The sequence below is a fragment of the Crocodylus siamensis genome, chromosome 4 (genome assembly GCF_052110815.1).
Source record: "Crocodylus siamensis isolate JL-2025a chromosome 4, ASM5211081v1, whole genome shotgun sequence".
NCBI lineage: Eukaryota > Metazoa > Chordata > Crocodylia > Crocodylidae > Crocodylus > Crocodylus siamensis.
This window is the reverse complement of record NC_143398.1, coordinates 174,916,316-174,937,300: the sequence shown is the minus strand read 5'-3', so window position 1 is coordinate 174,937,300 and position 20,985 is coordinate 174,916,316. Positions and strand designations below refer to the sequence as shown.

The following is a 20,985-nucleotide window of genomic DNA, read 5'->3' as shown; positions in this document are numbered from 1 at the left end:
CCACGATGAGTGACTGCCATCAATTACAACCCTCTGGGTCCGACCACGGAGCCAGTTTCCCAGCCAGCGGATCGTGGTGGAGCCAAGGCCACAACTGGCCAGTTTGGCCAAGAGGTGATCATGGGATACCAGATCAAAAGCTTTTTTGAAGTCAAGATATATGACATCAATCTCTTCTCCCTTGTCCAGGTGATAGGTCACCTGGTCATAGAAGGAAATGAGATTGGTCAAACAAGACCTACCCGCAACAAACCCGTGCTGACTATCCTTTAGGATGTTAGCCTGGGCCAGTCCATCAAGGATGGCCTCCTTAATAAACTTTTCTAAGATCTTCCCCAGGATAGAAGTCAGGCTAATGGGCCTGTAGTTACCCGGATCCACTCTCCTCTCTTTCTTGAAGATCGGCACCACATTGGCCTTCTTCCAGTCTTTGGGCACTACACCAGAGTGCCAGGAGTTTTCAAAGATCCGTGCCAGGGCCTGGGCTATGACGCTCGCCAGATCCTTGAGTACCCTGGGGTGCAGATTGTCAGGGCCGGCTGACTTGAAGGTATCCAGCTTCTCAAGATGTTCCTTCACAAGGTCAGCATTTATGGAGGGTAGGGGATCCCCATCACCCAGATCTCCCTGTCCCATAGCAGGCATGGGCGTCCCATGGGACTGATGAAAGACTGACGCAAAGTACCTATTTAATAGGTTGGCTTTTTCCTGGGCGTCAGTTGTCAGTTGCCCCATCTGGTTTAGCAGGGGTCCAACATTGCCCTTGCTTTTCCTCCGGCTCCCCACATATCTGAAAAAGGACTTTTTGTTGTCCTTGATGCTTGAAGCTAGTTGGAGTTCAGTTGCAGCCTTGGTTTCCTGGTTTACTCCCTGCAGGACTGGACTAGTGCAGAATAATCCTCCTTGGAGGCGAATCCCGTCCTCCATCCTTTGTAGGCTTTCCTTTTTAGCCGTAGGAGGTCCGCTAGGTCCCTGGAGAGCCAGGAGGGCTGCTGTGCCTTCTTGCTGCCTTTCCTCCGTGTTGGAATAGATTTAGCTTGTGCATTGAGGATCGCTTCCTTGAGAAGCAACCACTCTTCTTGAACTCCCATCTCCCTGGGGTCATGGTCCCGGAGGGCCTGACCGACAAGCCTCTTGAGCTTGTCAAAGTCGGCTTTTCTGAAGTCAAGGACTTCTGTGTTGCTGACTGACTTGCCAGCTTTACGACAGATGGTGAAGGTGATCAGCTTGTGGTCGCTGTCACCCAGCTTCCCATCGATCACTAGGTCACCGATTAGGTCGTCCCCCGTAGCCAGTACCAGGTCGAGCAGCGCTTTCCCTCTCGTTGGCCCATAGACTTCTTGAGTCAGGTAGAGGTCATCCACGCACGAGAGAAAGCTTTGCGACCGCTCGGATTTTGCTAAGTGATCTTCCCACGAGATGTCCGGGTAATTGAAGTCACCCATGACAACCAAGGTCTTGGAGCAAGCGGCCTCAGTCAGTTCCCGGGCGAACTCCTCATCAAGCTCAGGACTTTGAGTGGGAGGTCTGTAGTAGACTCCCACCGTTGTGTCCCCTGTGCCGTATTCTCCACGAATTTTTACCCAGAGGGTCTCTAGCTGTCCATGCCGGTCACCAACATCAGCTTGCAGGGACATGTAGCTTTCCTTCACATAGAGAGCTACACCCCCGCCCCTTTTGTCAACACGATCCCTCCTGTACAGGGTATAGCCCTCTATACCCGTGGTCCAGTCATGGGTGGAATCCCACCAGGTCTCCGTTATCCCAATGACGTCATAATTCTTTGCACTGAGCAGGAGGATGAGCTCCTCCTGCTTGTTGCCCAGGCTCCTGGCATTAGTGTACAGGCAGGCAAGTGTCCCCTTGGGGGCTCTCGCCTTGCCCACAGATTGTGCCAGGGCTGGGGCAGGAGTGGGCTCCCTTAAGTGCCTTGGTCTGCTGGCTTTGCAAGGGTTGCTCAGCGGGCCAGCAGTGGTAGTAGTCCCCCCATCCCCCAGCAGGCTTAGTTTAAAGCCTGGTGGAGCAGGTCAGCCAGCCTGGCTGAGAAGAGCCTCCTCCCCAGGCAGGGAGAGGTGGAGGCCATCTCTTCCCAGTAGCTCGCTGCCTCTCTCGCCAAAGAGCGGGCTGTGGTCATGGAAGCCAAGCCTTCCCGATGACACCAGCACCGCAGTCTTTGGTTCACTGCGTGGATCCTCCTCTCCCTCCTCAGTCCATAGCCCGAGACTAGGAGGATCGACGTAAACACCACCTGAGCTCCCAGACCCCTAAGCCCCGCTCCCAAATCCCTCTAGCGCCTCATGACCTGGCTGGGGGTGCTCTGAGCCATGTCATTGGTGCCTGTGGGCCGGAGGAGCTCTGGGATCCTCTCCGCAATGTCTCGGATGCGGGCCCCCGGGAAGCAGCAGACTTCCCGGGCTAAGGGGTCAGGGCGGCAGATTACCCCCTCAGTCCCCCACAGGATGGAGTCTCCCACAACAAACACCTTTGTTGGCACAAGCTATCTGTTTTCTCTACATTTCTTTTTAGCTCATTTGTCAGACACTTGCTCTCTGAACAGTGGAGAGGTCTAAGAGCAGAAAGGGAAGTGAACCATACAAAGCTGAGAAAACGAAAAATGATTTATGATGGAGACAGTCTGAACAGCAACACATATAAAAACTGCTGCATTCCCCTCAGAGCAAACTTTAGTATGATACTTATTAACAGAAATGTACAATTAAGGTACACTGAAGCTAAATATATTTTGCAGTAGTTAGGTTTAATTCTTTATGCTCTCATCTAACTACTGTTACTATTGAAGAACATGAATAATTACACTGATTTGAGAAAACTGCACATCAAATATGACTTCCCAAAGTTCAAAGAACCGCACACCATGGCAAAGCTCCTGTGAAGCAGCCATACAGTCGCATGGCTAGGGGACTGATTATGAATTGTATGTGGGATAATGCATTTTTGGGACTCTGGCTGAACGGGGATGAAATAAACAGAGATTAAAAGCTACCACCATCTAATGTCTGGCTTATATAAGGTTCATGTTCCTTATCTCCAGTTCCGTGTTAAAAATGTTAGTACAGTCTACTGTCACTGCTTATCTCATGTAATGGAGAAACCCAACAACTCTCAAATACAAACCTGAATACCTAAAAGAAATGGTAGCAACTGTTACTTTTTAGTGTTGACAAGGATTAGAATTATTTATTTACTTGTGCAAGGGGTGGGTATTCTACTTACAATATTCTAAGATGATGGAAAGAAGCATCATCCTGTTCAAGCCAAGGCCCCTTATCAAACTTCAGGTAATCAATATCTTCAAGTACCTGAAAGAGAATGATAAGTCACAATTACATAAATCAATTCAATAAACAAAAACAACTGAACAATCCAGCCAGACAGGTACTATAGCAGTGGCGGGCAACGCTTTTGGCTGGAGGACCACTTCATGAGTTTAGGCAAGGTGTCAAGGACCACAAGGCTAGCCCCACCCCTTGACAGGTGCTCTGCCCCCTGGTCACCATCTTTGTACTGGAAGTCCCACCCCTAACATTTGTCACTGGAAGTCCCTGCCCTTGCCTCTGTGGCAGGGCACTGTTGGTGCTTGCCACTTTAAGGGCTGAGCCAAACAGCCAGCAAGTGCTTGATTGCGGCAGCCATTGTAGAACTCTGGCCGCCTATATAAAGAGAGCAGCTCGCTGCTGGCAGGCAGAAACATTACCTGGCCTAAAGGCTGTATGAAACATCTTGGAGGTAGGCAAGAGGCAGGAGCTTAGGGGGATAATTTGGAGGCTCCTGGTCCTGGGCATGACCTAAAACTGCACCCTGCTGGGTGTGGAACAGAGCTGCAGATAGCGCCCCCCGGCATCAGGGCAAGAATTGGTAGCCTCCCGCCTTATTGCAACCAACTAAGAGACAACAAGGCATGGCAGGAGAGGAGGTGGGCGGTAGGTCCAGAAACAGGTGGGTGGGTCAATGGTAGACCAGCCCTGGGAAAGCCCCCTGTTACATGAGGACTCCTGGTGCTCAGGCCAAGTCCCTGAGGACTGGAAAAGGGCCAATGTGGTCCCTGTTTTCAAGGGGAGGAAGGAAGAGCCTGGCAAGTACAGGCCAGTCAGCCTCACTTCTATCCTGGGGAAGGTCTTTGAAAAAATTATCAAGGGCCACATTTCTGAGAGCCCTGCAGGGGAAGTGAAGTTGAGGGGTAACCAACACGGGTTTGTGCCAGGCCGATCCTGCCTGACTAACCTGGTCTCTTTCTATGACCAGGTAACAAAGAGCTTAGATGTGAAGGAGGAAGTCAATGTCATCTTCTTGGACTTCCAGAAGGCCTCTGACGCAGTGTCCCACCCAATTCTGGTGGGCAAGCTGAGGGACTGCGACATTCACGAATGCACAGTCACATGGGTGGCAAAGTGGCTCCAGGGGCGCACCAAGAGGGTGGTGGTGGACGGGTCGATATCGACCTGGGAGCGTGTGGGCAGTGGAGTCCCCCAGGGTTCAGTCCCTGGGCCGGTGCTGTTCAATATCTTCATTAGCGACCTGGACGAGGGTGTGGAGAGCACCCTGTTCAAGTTCACTGATGACACCAAGCTGTGGAATAAAGTGAATACACCGGCAGTCAGGGACCGCATCCAGGCAGACCTGGACAGGTTAGATAAGTGGGCAGATCTGAACAGGATGCGGTTCAACAAGGACAAATGCAGGGTGCTGCACCTGGGGAGAGGGAACCAGCATTATGGTTATAGGTTAGGGGCTGACCCTCAGCAGCACAGAGGCAGAGAGGGATCTTGGAATCATAATTGACTCCAGGATGAATATGAGTCACCAATGCGACGAAGCAACAGGCAGAGCCAACTGCACCCTGTCCTGCATCAACAGGGGCATTACTAACAGGTCCAGACAAGTTTTGCTCCACCGTTATGCGGCGCTGGTCAGGCTGCAGCTGGAGTACTGTGTCCAGTTCTGGGCGCCGCACTTCAAGAAGGATGTGGAGAACCTGGAGAAGGTCCAGAAGAGGCCACTCGTATGGTTGACGGCCTCCATGGCCAGCCCTATGAGGAGAGGCTGAGGGACCTGAATCTCTTTAGTCTCCGCAAGAAGAGACTGAGGGGGGATCTTGTAGTTGCCTAAAACCTTATCAGGGGCCACCAGCAGGGACTCGGGGAAAGTCTGTTCACCAGGGCCTCCCTTCAGGTCACCAGAACAATGGCCACAAGCTGAGGGAGGATAGGTTTAGGTTAGACATTAGGAAGAACTACTTCACTGTAAGGGTGGCCAGGGCCTGGAATAGGCTTCCCAGAGAGGTGGTGCTCTCACCTTCCCTGGAAACCTTCAAGAGGAGACTGGATAGGCACCTGGCTGGGGTCTTATGACCCCTCCCACGCCCAGTGCTCCTTCCTGCCCATGGCAGGGGGTCGGAATAGATGATCCGTCTAGGTCCCTTCCAACTCATTGATTCTATGATACTCCTTTTGGGAAGGGGGTTTGCCATCTTGGAACCAGAACCACTGCCCACCCTCCCTCCCCACCCCCGACACAAATTATGTACTAAAAATCTAACACCCACAACAACATATTTTAATTTTATTTTAAAAGGTTGTTTTTTGTCCTGATTTGTGTGCGTTTGCATTGTGCATATAAAGGTAATTGCAAAATATCTCAAAATGAAGTCTTACTCTTTTATAGCAGCTGGAGTACTGCGTCCAGTTTTGGGCTCCACAATTCAAAAAGTATGTGGAGAAGCTTCAGAGAGTCCAGAGAAGAGCCACGCGCATGGTCAGAGGTCAGGAAAACAGACCTTACGATGACAGGCTGAGAGCCATGGGGCTCTTTAGCCTAAAAAAGCGCAGGCTCAGGGGTGATCTGATGGCCACTTATAAGTTTATCAGAGGTGACCAGCAGGATCTGGGGGAACGTTTGTTCACCAGAGCTCCTCAAGGGATGAAAAGGTCGAATGGTCATAAACTACTACAAGACCATTTCAGGCTGGACATAAGGAAGAATTTCTTTACTGTCCAAGCCCTCAAGGTCTGGAACATCCTGCCATCGGAGGTGGTTCAAGCACCTACACTGAACACCTTTAAGAGCAAATTGGGTGCTTATCTTGCTGGAATCCTATGACCCCAGCTGACTTCCTACTCTTTGGGCAGGGGGCTGGACTCAGTGATCTTCTGAGGTCCCTTCCAGCCCTTATGTTTATGAAATCTATATTGAGGGGGGGTGTATGTAGGTGTGAGAGAGGGTGTGGGGAGCTTGTGGGGGGGTGCATTTGTGGGGATGTGTGTGTGGATCTGGATGTGTGGATAGGTGTGGGGCAAGGTGTGTGTGGGTAGTAGTGAGGGGAGCTCTCCACAGAGATCCATGGGTGCGAGGGGGGGCAGGGTGCAGTGTGTGATTGTGTGTGGCAGAGAGTTGGCTGTGGGGTTTGCAGAGGAGGGTTTGTGGGTATGGTGAGATGTCCTGGGATGCCCAGGCAACATCCCACAGTGGCGCAGCAGGTATGGGGTGGGTTGGGGCTGCATGCGGATCCCTGCCAATACTGCAGGGTTGGGGCCAGCAGCTACTGCTACCTGGGCTGCCTAGAAAGGCAGTCCATGCAGAGCTGCCCCAGCCCTGCTGCGTGCCCACAATGCGCCACCATGGGATGATGCCTGGGCCAGGCAGAACTGAGGGACCTGCCACAGGCCAGACAAAGCCCCTCTGCCGGTTGGAACCGGCCCACAGGCCATATTTTGCACAGCCCTGTGCTATAGGGTTGATAGAACCTTCCTGTGGTAATGCAGAAGTTTAAGGATTAAATGAAGAATCAGCTGAAAGCACAAGAACCCCAACTGGAGAAAAACCAAACAATGACTAGTTTTCTGTATTGTGCAGTTGATAACTTTTTTTTTTTTTTTAAAGAAACAAATTCTTCAAGTCTGCATTGCAAAAATTGGCAACAAGTAGGAGCAACTATGTTTAACACTATTAATGAAAGCATAACCCAGTGGGAAAAATATAGGTGAAGAGGACCTTGAGCCTATTCTATTCCTCTGAAATGCCTCTCAAAAGCAGTAAAAGAGAAGCAGACCATCTTAGCAGCCTCCTTTGCTATGAAGCTTCACACAGCTGCACTAACACTTGTGTAGCTGAGTAACTGCAAAACAAAAAATCTGTGGGGTAATCTACACTATAAAAACTCTGCCACAATTGCTATACTGCAACTAGTGGCAATAAAGTTCATAGTGGCAAAGGAATTCCTTTGCCAGTGTAAATAAATTATGTCCCCAACCTACATGAACAGTCCTGCCATAGGAACTCTTTTGCTAGTTTACCATATGTCTCCACAAGAGGGCTCCGGCAGCAAAGTTATGTCAATAAGGATGCATCTACACAAGACACTTTAAGGTGCATTAGCTTAAATTTAAGGTGCCTACACGTGCACACCCTTAATGTGCTTTAAAAATGGTGACTTTGGGCTAACTGCACCTAAATTTGACACCTGTAAATGTAGGTGTCAAATATAGGTGCAAATAGTTAAAGTGTCTTAATGCATATGTAGACACGTTAAAGTGCATTAGTGCTGTGTGTGTGGACTGACTTAAAACTAACTTTAGTCCCAAGTCAGTCCACACACAGCATTAATGCACTTTAATGCCTGCATATGTAGACACCTGCGTAAACCTGCTTAATGCAAATTAAGCTAATGCACATTAAATTTAAACCTGGCCTGTGTCATTGAAGGAGGAATTATATGCAGTAATTAATTATCTAGTAAGACTTTTACACCTTGATACTCCTTTATTTCTGAAACCTTAAAAAAAATACCCAACTAAAGCAATTCCAGCATGTTTGACACTTAAGGCATAACTAAACTTCAAATTTAACATTACCCACATAAGGAAAACCAGCTTCTGATGCTAAGTGATTTCTAAATCACGTCACACCACTAGCTGTTACCTTTTCTATGTCCTCTGCCTCACTTGTTGTGTAGTGCAAGACCTCACAATTCTCACTGCAGAGAAAAGAAATAACAGTTTTTAAGTCAGTAGATATAAAGTCCTTGCATGCACAATTTTAATGCTCAAGAAAGTTAAGCTATAAAATTAAGACAAACTAAGATATTCTATGTAGTAGCTGTTTGAAGGACCTGTCCCAATACACCTTGGATTTCTTGTACTGTTACATATTTTTTCCTGTTAGAAAAGAGTTTTTAAAATTCAGATGACAGAAATAACCCAATGCTACCCACGTACAGCTGAAGCTAAGATTCTGCTAGTGTGCAACTAACATTGGTACCTGCCCCAACTATGCAGTTTCATGAAGAAAACAAAACCAGCAACACAAACCATGTTTTTCCTTAGTGCAACTACCTAGTCTACTGCAAGTGTGTTCTGTCAGAACAGATTTGGAAAGAGTTATATTTATATGACACTGTTCTTGTGTGGGGAGCTACTGCACTACTGCAGTTTAAAAGACTTGCTGATTATGACTAACAATTTTGTTCTCATGTTGAAAAACGTACAAAGGCATCAAGAATCTTGGACTCATCAACTCTTAACATTAATCTTACTGCAGTCAAACAACAGGAGGGGGATAATATTGCCTTCTTTCCATTTTAAAAGGGGACTTCTCAGAGTCAGCACAACCCTTGCATCTTCAATTTCAATTCTCACTAAATCAGAGTAGCCTGACTCCAACTGGCAATTGTATTAACAGAACAACACATTAAGCCACTTGACACTTGGCAGCCTATCCCACTCTCAAGGGAAACCAGGGCTCAACAGTAGCAGGATTGCAAATGTTATGCAATCTGTGGCTACTAGACAATGGAAGGGGAGGAAGGGAGGTAACATATGGCAAACAGATAGAAGTGGCCCATTAAAAATGGCAAAGGATTACCCACTGAAATATCCATCTCAAATAACTATTAGATGGCATGCTAAAGAGTGCTATGATCATCTCCAGGATGGAGCTGCCAGCATACGATTTTAGTCAGATGACTCTGAAAGTTAAGTCATGAAGCATCAAATTTAATTACTTGATTAATTTAATCTTGGACACTACACTAGGAGCAGGATGGGGTTCTTCTATCTGAATGGAAATTCAGCTAAACAACATGAGCTTTCCCTGTTAGCATTTTCAAGGAAACCACAAAAAAGGCAACAAGTTTTCAGTTTTGCCTGCTGAACAGTATTTTGACCTACATGTTACGAATGAGGCTATAGATCAGTGATTCTCAATCATGGGGTTGTGGTCCCCAAGAACTTTTTAAGGGTGATGTATAATATTTGCACATCTACTGTGCTAACACCTACAAAGGATTCACAAGATAAGACCAGAGCTTTAAAACAGGAAACTGGAGTGTCAAAAACAAATTCTGACTTGTTGTGGTCTGAGTTCTCTGCAACTATTTTTCCATAGTCAAAAAAAGGGGGAGGGCATGCCACAAATTAGGTCCCACACACTCCCTCAGTGCCATTCCAATTCCTCACCTTCACCTAGTCATCTGTTCTGCTTTTTGCGCCCTTCCTTATCTGCCACTGTGCTGCCTATCCCTTCCCCAATCTGTCATATGCCACATGCAGACTGCTCGTGCCACAGGTTGGCCACCCGAGTCAAAAAAGAAGAGTGAAAGATAAGAGCTGGAATTTTCTGAGGGGTGGCCCAAGTCTGAAAAGGTTGACAACTACTGCAATATATAATCAAAATGAGGTCTAATTGAGTGAAATGCAGTTGCCTTTGGCATTGAAGAGTTTGATATTTCTTAATCTATCAGAGATGAAAAGATGTACACACTGTAATAAACTGCAGCAAGCTCTGTGTGCTAGTTTGAACTAGCAAGTAACTAGATAATAATACAGAAACTCTAATACTGAAATCACTGATTAAGTCTACTTGTCATGCAAGACTTCAGTTTTTCACAAAAATACCTTTTAAATAAAGGAACAGACATGCCCTCCCTCAGATTTGACTGCAATCCTCAACCTGACAAGCTACCATGAACCCAATCTCTGAAGAATATCCCAACCTGAGGGTGTTTGCTTATCAAATGTCCTGACTGTAAACACACAAGGGGAAAGAGCTGAAAATGCAGTGGGACTAGCTAGCCCAGGATTTAACCTCACTGAAATAACATGATAGATTTCAAGGGCTATATTTCATCCAAAGACTAAGCAATGGTGAAATCAGACATTTCTGCCCTCAGGGAGATGGAGTCTGAAGGTTTTTCACCTTCCTTTGCTTCCATGCCTGGCTTCAACTTTATTCTGACAGCTATGCACTAGCTGCTAATCACTGTGGTTGCACTAACCAGAGAGGCAGCTGACCTTCCCCTGCACTAAAATCTCATGCACCAAATGAAAGACAAACAGACACCAAGAGGGGATGACAGTTCAGCTCAACTGCTGGCAACACAATTACACCAATTTAGCATGGGGAAGGAGCAAAGAAATAAGGGAGAAGGACACATTACAATACACCTTCAAGTCTACCCTCACTTATGTCACTAAGATTCAGTATACATCTATACGCACAAACCAAGCCTTGCATGATTAAGCTACTATTTGAATTCAAAGCAAGGTTAGCTTTGCAACCTTTGAAAGTTTCCCTTCAATGATCATTGTCATTTCATGACATGCCTCAAAAGGTACTTTTGACTGTTATGGGTCTCTTCCACAAAAACTGGAGTAGGGTCAAAATTGAAACAGTCTCCCTGGGACTGTGTGGAGCCACCTCTCAGATTCAGTTTCTAGGTTCCTGCTTCCTAGCTAACCAGCATATGCCAACCCAAAGGTGTTTGCTGACCACGCCAGCAACTGCTGCTGAAGAGTGCACAGCAGCATCTTAAAGGGAGGAAGTAACTAATGTTATTCAGAGGCCAAACAAGTCAACTAGGAAAATGATCTTCCTACCTAGTCAGACGTGGCTGCCACATGACACAGGGAGGAGTTTGGGGTGGGGGGGAGGAAGAGAGGTGGTCGTAAAAGGAAGAGGAGCAAATGAAAAAAAAAAAAGGTAACCATACTTCTCCCTCCCACCCTTTCACTACCAGCTGTCAAAATCGCAGACTAATGCTCCAATAACTGCAAAGATTGAGCACAAGTGCTGATTCTCCAAATAAATTTGAACGTGAGCATCTATCAGACTCCTTCTCCTCAGCTTGCACTGAATCCCTCTATCACTTTGATCCCTCCCTCCTGCCCCCACGAAGCCAACTCAAATCAACTGTAAGAAAGTGCTTTCTTCACCAGAACTAGCCACCTGCACCTTACTAACAAAAGGGGCAATGAAGGCATGAATGCCCAGCACTGCACTGCACTGTTTAAAAGGGAAGTAAGCAAATACCATCCAGCAGAGCGGACAGAATAGTAACCTACAGAGTTGGGATTTTTTTTTAATTTAATATTGATATGCCCTCTGAATGTGAGGAGATTTTTGTGATGCAAGATGGGATAATACTTCCATAACAGAAAATAGATTTGTAAGACTCATTATAACCTTTAGAGATCCTAGGATGGAAAATATGGATCTGAGTCCAGAAGCTTGTAATACAGTCAGTGTTTCTACAAGCAGAAATTCAGTAATTACCAACTAGACAGGTCTGAAGAACGAAACCAAGTGGACTTAAAAATTCAAAAGACCAGTATTCTGTATTAAAAGAAATGCTTTCAGAAAACTCTCAGCACCTGAAAGTTCATTTTTTTAGTTGAACCTTAGTATCTCTAAGGTTTCCAATACTCTGACTATAGTAGAGTAAAAGCTGTTATCCAGCATGAGTGGGGAATGGGGGTTGCAGTAATCTAGAAATGCCGGTTACCGCTGTGTGCAAGCTTCACTCCCCACAGCCCAGCCAGAAATTCCAGTTAGTAGAGTGTGCCAGTTACTAAAATGCCGGTTAACACAGCTTTTACTGTAGCTAAAATTCTTTGACATGAAGGATAGCTGTATAGGAAATGTTGAGCATTACAACATGAAACAGCTGCACATGTTCATACCATACAACACTCGGTCTAACATACTGCAAAAGGAAGATTTTTTCCATATACATATTTGTGATGTTCTTAGAATTATGTGAATAAACAGTTTTCCCCAAATTTCTGTCATATAAAATGGTTTGGGCTGCTAACCTCATCTCTGGCAGGAACTTTTTCTTGTAACTATCTTCAATGCTCTGGAGGTATGCAGCAGACACCTTTTTTTCATATGGCTAAACACAAAGAAAACAAAAAAATGCTGTGAAACATGTTTGTTTTCTTCTCAGACTGATAGAGATTCCAAAAAGGGTAAGCAGAAGTCATGCCACCACGCCATCTGTTATAGCACAGCTCTTAGATTAATACAAACATTCACAGAGACCCACATGCATTTAGGAAGGCTTCAATATTGTGATTAACATATAGAATATTTGGGATTACTGTATATAGCATTAATGTGCATAATGCCACATGTGCAAAGAGTATACAGAGTGTGTGTCAGTTTTCTATTATAAACATTTCACTGTGTTCTTCAGGCAGCTGCACCAACATTTGTTTTGCAAATTATTTTAATAACTACATGCAAGGAAGACCCTCCCAGTGTGCAAACATATCTGAATGAGAGCATCCTAATGAAGTACACTCAAAGTTAGACTTTTCTACTAAGCTGACATGAAGAAAAGATGTTTTACTGAACATGCGTAAACACAATTATCCCCACTCCCCAAAAAACTGACCAAAAACGAACAACCACCAAGAAACAAAATAAAGATTGGTTTTCAAACAAAGGATTAATCCTTCTCACCTGTACAGTCAAGGAATATTTATATGGGATGTAAGCCTTATTTTCCCAGATGATATCTACCCTTCCAGCAAGGGGCCAACTATACAAGTTTTCCTCTTGAGGTTTGAGTTAGGTAATGATGAGGGTGGGCAGCCCAAATAGTATTCTGACTTTCAAAAAGATACTTGAGCAATAAAGCACTCCATCAGAACCTAACCATTCTTCCCAGTAACCTTAAGTGGACATCAAATCTACTGTCAGATAGTTAGCCATCAACTCTAGAGATCAACTACTGTACTCTTAACTAATGTTAGAGTGCCAATAGATCTCCTTTTTATCTGCCCTGAAAGAGGAAAAGTTTCACCTGCTGTCAATTCAATCCTGAAGCTAATCATGTTTCCCATTTCCTTTTGGAGCAAATCTATTCCGCTCCTTCCCTATCCCTGCCAACCTAATCCTCTTAAGACACTAAATGTCCTCAACTGCACTTCATAAATATTTTGCACCAGGGAGGAGCATACTCCTTAGTTTAAGCAGATGCAGGCAAGTATTCAACAATCCCTTTCTTATCACTACACAGTCGATGCTAACTACAAACTATGAATTAGAGGAGACTGGCAGCAGTTTCTGGTATTCTTCAACAAACAAATGCTGTATTTTCACCTATTTAAAATTTAAAAATAGAATATTTAAAACTTTCACATATACTCTTCAGCACCTCTGCCTATAAAGAGAATAAAGAGAATGGCTGCATGAACAGTTGGCCCAGAACAAAGAGGACACCAGGTCAAAAGACATCAGTTCTCTGCCAAAATGAAGAACAAGATATTGCTAGATTCCCATTAACCCTTCTGAAGCACCCTTGGAGGATCCTTATTATATAATAATGCCAAAGGATATAAAGCTTTTCCCTGGTTAAAGAAGTATTATTTTATGCAACGTTACTGATGCTACGTAAAATAATACTTCGTCGGTCTAAAAAAAAATGCATGTACAGTCGTAGTCTTAATAGCCTGGAGGCATTTTATGATATTAAAATAGCACAATAAGGTACTACTACCAAGCAATCTATCTCAGAATCAGAGAATCGTAAAAAAGTAGGGCTGGAAGAGACCCCTAATTCAAGGCAGGATCATCCCTGTCTAAACCATCCTTGACAAAAGCTTTTACTTTTCTTAGACCTCTCTGCAGAGTAGACAAAAGTAAAAGCTTTTGTATTTTGTAGAATGATACTATTTTTCTGTTTCCCGTTTTCAAATTAACCTTTCCTTGATAAGCATCACTCTGCTGAAACTAACACAACATTTCAGCCCACTCATCCTCTCTCCATCAATTAGAGTGTTCAGACACCAGGATTTCAGAGAAGAAAAGGGGGAATGTTTTATGTTACAAACTTGCAGGGTACCCAGACACTTGGCTCTGACTTTCAATGAGTTAGATTTGACTAGTGGAAATGCCCCCTGGAAGACTCAGTGGAAGCTTCATGTATGTTTAAAATTAAAGTTTTTATTGATCCAAACATGAAAAAATTAACTAATTCTCCTAACACTGAGCTCAATTCACTTTATACTAGTTATAAATTTTCAGCACCCCATGTGCTGTCATGCTGAGTAACTGCATTCTATAAACTATCAGACAAGGAATACAGAACCCCATAGGCAGCCTGCTGGGGATTCTGGCACTCAGAGAAGTGTGGAACATGAAACTAGACTAATTTCCAATGGGAGTTGGCCAATCCAACTCTTTTAGGTTGCCTGATGTATACAGGGTCTTGCGCATGACATCAAAATCTTAATTTGAAGCAACACTGTTTAAAGATGCAATTACCTCCCCTTCTTCCTGAAGCCTCTTCTGTACCTCTGAAACAGGTGAATCAATGTAAATTACTAAGTGAGGTGGCAAGAACTCATAGATACTATCCTTCCTCATTTCATTGTAATGACCAACACCTGAAAAACAAAGATAAAGGAAGAAATCATTTCTTCAGTGACTAGCACAGATGGCTGTTACTTCTGTGTTCCAAGCAGCACGGTAATTCAAGGGAGAGCCATTAAAAAAACCAAACTAAACCAAAACAAAAAAAAACACATCTTGAAGGAACAGAAAAACTACAGACAAGCTGAACATCTCAGGGTACCGAAACGTGAGCTCACTGGACCTAATCCTATTCCAGCTAGCAGAAACCTAATCATCTTCAGATTCAGTCAGTTATTAAAGGGCGAAAAAGCCTCACTCAAGCACCCTAATCAATACAGACATTTGGTGAGCCAGGCCAAACTAATGCGATGCCTCTTCTGGGTATGTACTGTGCTTGGTGTGTGTGTGTGGGGGGTGTTGAATCAAAAGTAAAGCACGATTTTCATTTTCAATTCTGTAATCTTAGCTTAGTACATTTTAATTACTTGTTCTGATTACACTTCTGTACTCGTTTTGATCATAAAAAGAAAGCCCAGGAACCTCGGCATCTTTTAAGGGCTCATCCCTATGCATAAAAGTGATTCCCTTATGAACCTAATAATAGCCTGTGAACTCCCTCCTGGAACATGCATGGTCTTTAGTCTCAACTAATTTCCTGCATGTCTCAGATAACTCAGAAAATCAGAGGCAGAGAACTGGGCCCAGATGAAGCACTGTCTACTCAGTGTACTGGAATAGCACTGGGAGCTCAAAACTCCCCAAATTTATCCTTAAATCTGGAAATAATCACTAAGTAAATCTGCCAAAGGGAATGGATTAGGTAACAGAGCCATCTTGGCGACTGGCAGGTAAGAGAAAGACATAGTCTATCAAAGGCCTATTGAAGCTTTAATAACCCACTGCATATTACTTCTGTTTGCAAGTCACCACACTGCTGCTGTTAGCTAATTCATCCCTCTAACAGTTTTAGTCAGTGATTACTTCCACAGCAGTACATTATGTTAAGAAAAAAGATCGTGGTGTTACTGAAACTAGAAAGGAGTAAAAAAAACACACAAAAAAACCTGATGATAAATAAAAAACTGACAAAACAAAAAATCTAGTTACACAGATACGGTGAAACTACCAGGAAAAGAACAGAAAGACGGAAGAATATGCACTATAGTTTCAAAGAACTGGGCAATTAAAAAAACGACTTTTAACAATTTTTTCTTAATCAAGTTGCAGGTATTGGTAGTGTTTCCTCCTCCTCATGGTGGATCTTCCAGTTTTCCCCGTTAACTGAGCTCTTGCTGGTTTTATGGAGCTCTTCTAGTCATGGTTTGATTCCTGATCTTCCTCCTAGCTTCAGTTGGAAGGGCAGGAGTCTAAGATGTTAGTCCCCATTCCTCATAAAGGACCAGGTCCTTGCATTAAAATTAGGTTTATTTTAGAATTGAAGCTGGTAAGAAGAAGGACTGGTAGAGGCTGGAGAACATTCTTTAAAGAACAGACCCAGGAAGATGGCCCAAAGATTTAAAAAGCACATTCAGACATTAAAGACAGCTGAAAGGATAACAAGTCTGCCCACCTGGATGTCATAAACCTTGGCGACCACATTACAAATTAAATTTCTTTTTGCACAGAAGGACTTACATCGTTTGTGGACGTAGCCTTGTTTAAATATTGCATCCATGAACACTAAGTCACTGTAGACAGAGCGTTCCATCACTACACCTTGTCCTGTGGTTAAAAGAAGATTTTAGTCACAAACCACTCTAAAATTTTTACTACAACAGCTTTGAGTCACAGCCAGAAGGCAATAGTGATGCTCCTATGATTACAGCCTTGGGACACTTGTCTGAGCAAGTAAATCTCTCTCCAAAGAAAAAAACTGCTTCACTCCTCAGCATAATACCAGGCATATGTTTAAGCGAGCATTCATCTTCAGGAAGATTGGCAGCGCCTGTCTATTCTATTTAAGTCCTCATACCATGTCCATTGCCAACATTTTAACATTCTTTGAAGATGTGCTTCTTGGGACATGTTTAAAAACTCAGGAGATTTGGTCTGGTATCTCTTTGCAAAAGACAGTTGGGTTAAAGTGAAGAAGGTGAGGAGACTGCCTTTTACCTATAATAGGATGGCCATCATACAGAACAATCTGGCTGTCCTTTCTCTTCAAGAAAAATAGAGGACATAAAGGTGTCAGGTTTTGCATCAATAGAGGACACAGTAGCAGAAAACCTGAATGTCCTCTATGATGGCCACCCTATAGGAAAGCTATGTAAAGGCCACCCAGAAACCACAGTAAAGTTGCCTTAAGAAGTTATGTAGTGAATATAGGTCAAACAAGAGGATGAAAAACCACTCTTAGCAAATCAATACACTGCTCAACACACAAGATGGGTGCTTAATCCTTCCAGCTCATCTCAACTGATAGGGAATGGTCACAGAACTGACAATTTCAAGGGTATCAGAGGCAAGTCACTCTAAGTAACAAGGTAAAGTATCAGAATGAAGCATGAACAGCTGAGAGAGATGCTTCCACAAGAAAGAGGAGATGCTCAAATCAGCTGCTAGTGCTTTTAATATGATTTCTACAGGATTTGACAAATGATTCATGCCATTTTCACAAGTTAAATGGTCTCCTATCTTCTGTTTATAGAAGTGGGGATGCATAACTGGAAATCGTACTCACCTTTTTTTCCTTCAGTGAAGAAAACCTGAAAGATCTTTTTTTCTGATTTACATCATCACAATATGTCTTCTTGGTGATGTATAAACAACCAGAAATAACAACAAATGGACTTCCAGGTGCCAGTTTAAGCTTTCAGGATCAGACATAAAAAGGGATCTTTTTTCTGATTTCTAAACTTCTCAAAATTGACCTTAAGTTCAAGGAGTTAAAGGCATGACTCCTACAATGACATTTTACCAGTCACTTTCAGAGTACAAGTATGAGGAGCTGCATATTTTTGAAGCTACCTTAATATTTCTAAGTGGCCTTTTTTTAAAGATTCTCTGTCAAGCTGATCTGAGTTGTTACTGATGTAACTCATGCCTTCCCATGAAAGAGCTAACAAAATTTGTCATTGCCATGTGTTTTCTTTAGCTGGGTACAAAGGAAAAGTATCATTATATATTGAACAATGTTCTATTAAGAACAGGACAATACTTTTATTGTTAACTTAGAAGGTGTATGTCTCTCATACGCTATTTTCTAAAAAGAGAATATTCAAAGTTAATGGAATGACTTATTATTTTAAAGAACAACTGAGAGCTATATTCTTTAAAGGGCCAGCTTAATCATTTAAGTAACTCTAGAACCCAAGTGCTCCAATTAATTTAGAAATGAAACTTATTGACATAAAACCCTAACCTGTGCTCAGCAGAAGCTCCAGCACATTAGAATACTGCAGAACACGGTTACCAAACAACCAAGCTTGTAGGCGATATGAATGTCCATCAGGAGATTTAGGATCATTGTAGAATCTCTCCATATTACAAGAAGCATTAAATTTCTCATCCATTAATGTTCCATCTCCTGTGATCCTGTCCGTGTAATGGATATCTGCTTCTGGAACATAAACCATTCCTGAGGTGAAAAAAACAAGAATCAAGGTAAGATTGTGCTTGGTTTGGTTAAACTGGACATTTTTCATTTTAATTGTAAAAAATAAACTATGTTGCTCAAATTGAGAGTGTGTTTGTGTGTACGTAACATTAATCTCCACAGGCAATAAGAACACAATTACTAAAAGTGCTTTCCAAACAATATCACATCATCATTAAGTTGACACAATGTAATTAGCAGGCACACCTATCAATTTCTTCCTCTTTCCAAACAAAGAGGCATTCCTCTAAACAGCTATCATCTCCCAGCTACCATTTTCCTATTCTTCTCCTGATGCTATGAGAATATTCTTCATATACCAGTACTACCCAGATACCTAAGGTACTGAAATCCTGGCCTCTTTGTAATTGTCGTGTATGGGGTCAGGAAGGGATTTTACCACATGTCCGATTAGTATGAACTCTGGGGTGTTTGCCTACTTCTGTACCAGGGACATGGCCCTCTTGCTGGGATCTCCTGAATGCATATACACAGGTTTAGTACCACTATGAAGTTGGTCACTGTGGTCCCTGTTTACCTCTGGTGGATTAGGGTACTACATCTTGTGTGAGGGTGGACTGGGTAGTTTTTGAGGTTTGTATAGGATGGTTTGGATAGGAATGACCCTGCCTCAGGCAGGGGGTTGGACAAGATGACTTTGAGGTCCTTCCATCTTACTTCTCTATAATTCTATGACTGGAGAAAACACCCACTGACTTCACCAGAACCATGACTTCCCACACCAAAATCATCACTCCTGCCGTTACCCTATATATGGCAAATCTGACACCCAGAAATTACACAGCCTACCACATATATTCTCACTGCTAGTCAAACAACTGTTAGCCATACCACACTACAGGTATCAACAAGTCAATGGCCTCTCTGAACAAAGTGATAATAGTGTTATTACTTTCAATTATTAAATGGGACCGAGAGAGAGAGAGAGAGAGACATACCCAACTTCTCTGCTATTTGTTTTGCAAGTTTTCCCTTCCCACATGATAAGTTGCCATCCACTGTAAAAATTTTGCTACGTTCATTAAATCTTTTAGTAGTTCTCTCTCCCAGCCAATAAGACAGAAGACCATACTTCAAAGTCCGCTGGGAGCTTGAATGTATTCTTGCCTGTAAAACAACCACCAAACCAGTTGTGGATTAAAAAAACCCCCAAAAGCCACAAGAATCAAAAGTGTTAAGTAATTTGTTCAGACACTAAGTTCATAAATCAACATAACACAGAGACTGATCTTGTTAGATTAAAACTGCAGCTGTTTTGCCTCACTTAGCTCTCAAAGTTTGAGAAAAGCATCCTAAACACAAAGTTCAGTGCTGGACTTAAGTAGTTAACAGGGCTATCTGAGCCTACTGTTTTGATGGCTAGGTAGCCATCTAGATGCAAAGTTCCTTATAACACTTGAGCTGCAAGAGCTCTGTAAAAGAAACGGTAGCCCATTTTGACTGCAAAGGTATAGAGGCACATTAATGCAGGGTTTGGTTTCTGTCTTGTAATTCATTACAATTTGTCATGCAAGTTCTTTCTTTTTTGTTGCTGTTGTTGCAATTCTTGACACCAAGAAATGGACCTAAGGCAGCAACCCGTTTACACCAGTGATTCTCAACCAGGGCCCCAGGATGCCACCAGATCCTTTGAAGGGTGTGAAAAGATAAGCGGATAAATTAAGCAAATAAGTGCAGGCTCAGGCTTGCCCCCACTGCCCAGCCACTCTGCAAGGAGGTGAGCAGTTTTTTAAATGGGGGGGCCACTCACGTCACAGAAGCGATGGGGTGCCAACTCCAATGAGCGCTGCCTTCAGCGCAAAATGATTGGGAACGGCTGGTGTGCGGGCACAGCTAATAGGGGCACACTGTCCTGAAGTACAAAACATAATGCCATCCCCATGTTGTCTGCCTGTTGCTAACACTGCAACACTCACCACAGCCAAAGGCAGGTACAAGGCTGTGGGATGCTCATCTCCTGCTCCAGTGCCCTGCACAGTGGAACCATCCATCCCCCTGTCCCCTTCCCTGCCTTACACAGTGGAACTGCCCCCACCCCACTTCGTGCGCAGTGGAATCGTCCCCCCCACAGTGCCTTACACAGTGGAACTCCCCTCCGTCCTGCACAGTGGAACTGTCCCCCCAGTGCCTTGCACAAGTGGAACCGCCCCCACCCCCCGGGGCCAACCAGGCACTTATGTGGCCCGGCAGGGGTGCTGCAGCTCCGGCGGCCGTTGCTCACCGCACAGAGGACGCCGGGCCAGGGTCGGCGCCAAGCGGCCGCGGCGTCCGCGAGCCCGAGCCTAACCAAGCGCAAGGACATAGCGGCCACGGCAGAGGAGTAACCTCGCCTGCGACCCCGGCGGAGGAAGGACCCCAAAGCCGGAAGGGAAGGGGGCCTAACTCGAACTCCGTCGCAGCGGAAGACGTCAGAAAGCACCGAGCATAGGAGACGGCGGTGAACGCCTGAGTGGAGCGTGGGACCGGGGCTGCCCTCCGCCCAGGCCCCGGCTTCTCCCGCGCTGCGTCCCCGGCGCTTCCCCGGGGCCAGCTGGTACTCGGGCCTGCCCGCCGGCCGGCCGGGATACGTATCCCGTTCTCGTAGGGGAGACTCTGCCGTATACAGGCATGGACACGTACACACGCATACGTATATACGTACATACACGTATGTGTGTGTATACCTCTCTGTGTATATAACTCCCTGTATATATGTGCATGGGTGTGTTTATCTACTT

The 20,985-nt window shown here is 44.4% G+C and overlaps 1 protein-coding gene across 1 annotated transcript in view; it reads right to left on the bottom strand.

The window, feature by feature from the left end:
* Positions 1-20,645, bottom strand: part of NDUFA10 (NADH:ubiquinone oxidoreductase subunit A10) — a 55,016-nt gene extending 34,371 nt beyond the window's left edge. The window contains exons 1-8 of the mRNA XM_090044955.1: positions 20,490-20,645; positions 19,207-19,375; positions 18,014-18,229; positions 16,288-16,374; positions 14,563-14,684; positions 12,105-12,184; positions 7,936-7,990; positions 3,235-3,320 (exon numbers count right to left, since the gene is read on the bottom strand). Of these exons, the coding sequence (XP_089901081.1) occupies positions 3,235-3,320; positions 7,936-7,990; positions 12,105-12,184; positions 14,563-14,684; positions 16,288-16,374; positions 18,014-18,229; positions 19,207-19,375; positions 20,490-20,570 (896 nt within the window). The 5' untranslated portion in view covers positions 20,571-20,645. The remainder of the gene's footprint in view (positions 1-3,234; positions 3,321-7,935; positions 7,991-12,104; positions 12,185-14,562; positions 14,685-16,287; positions 16,375-18,013; positions 18,230-19,206; positions 19,376-20,489) is intronic.
* Positions 20,646-20,985: the final 340 nt, after the last annotated feature.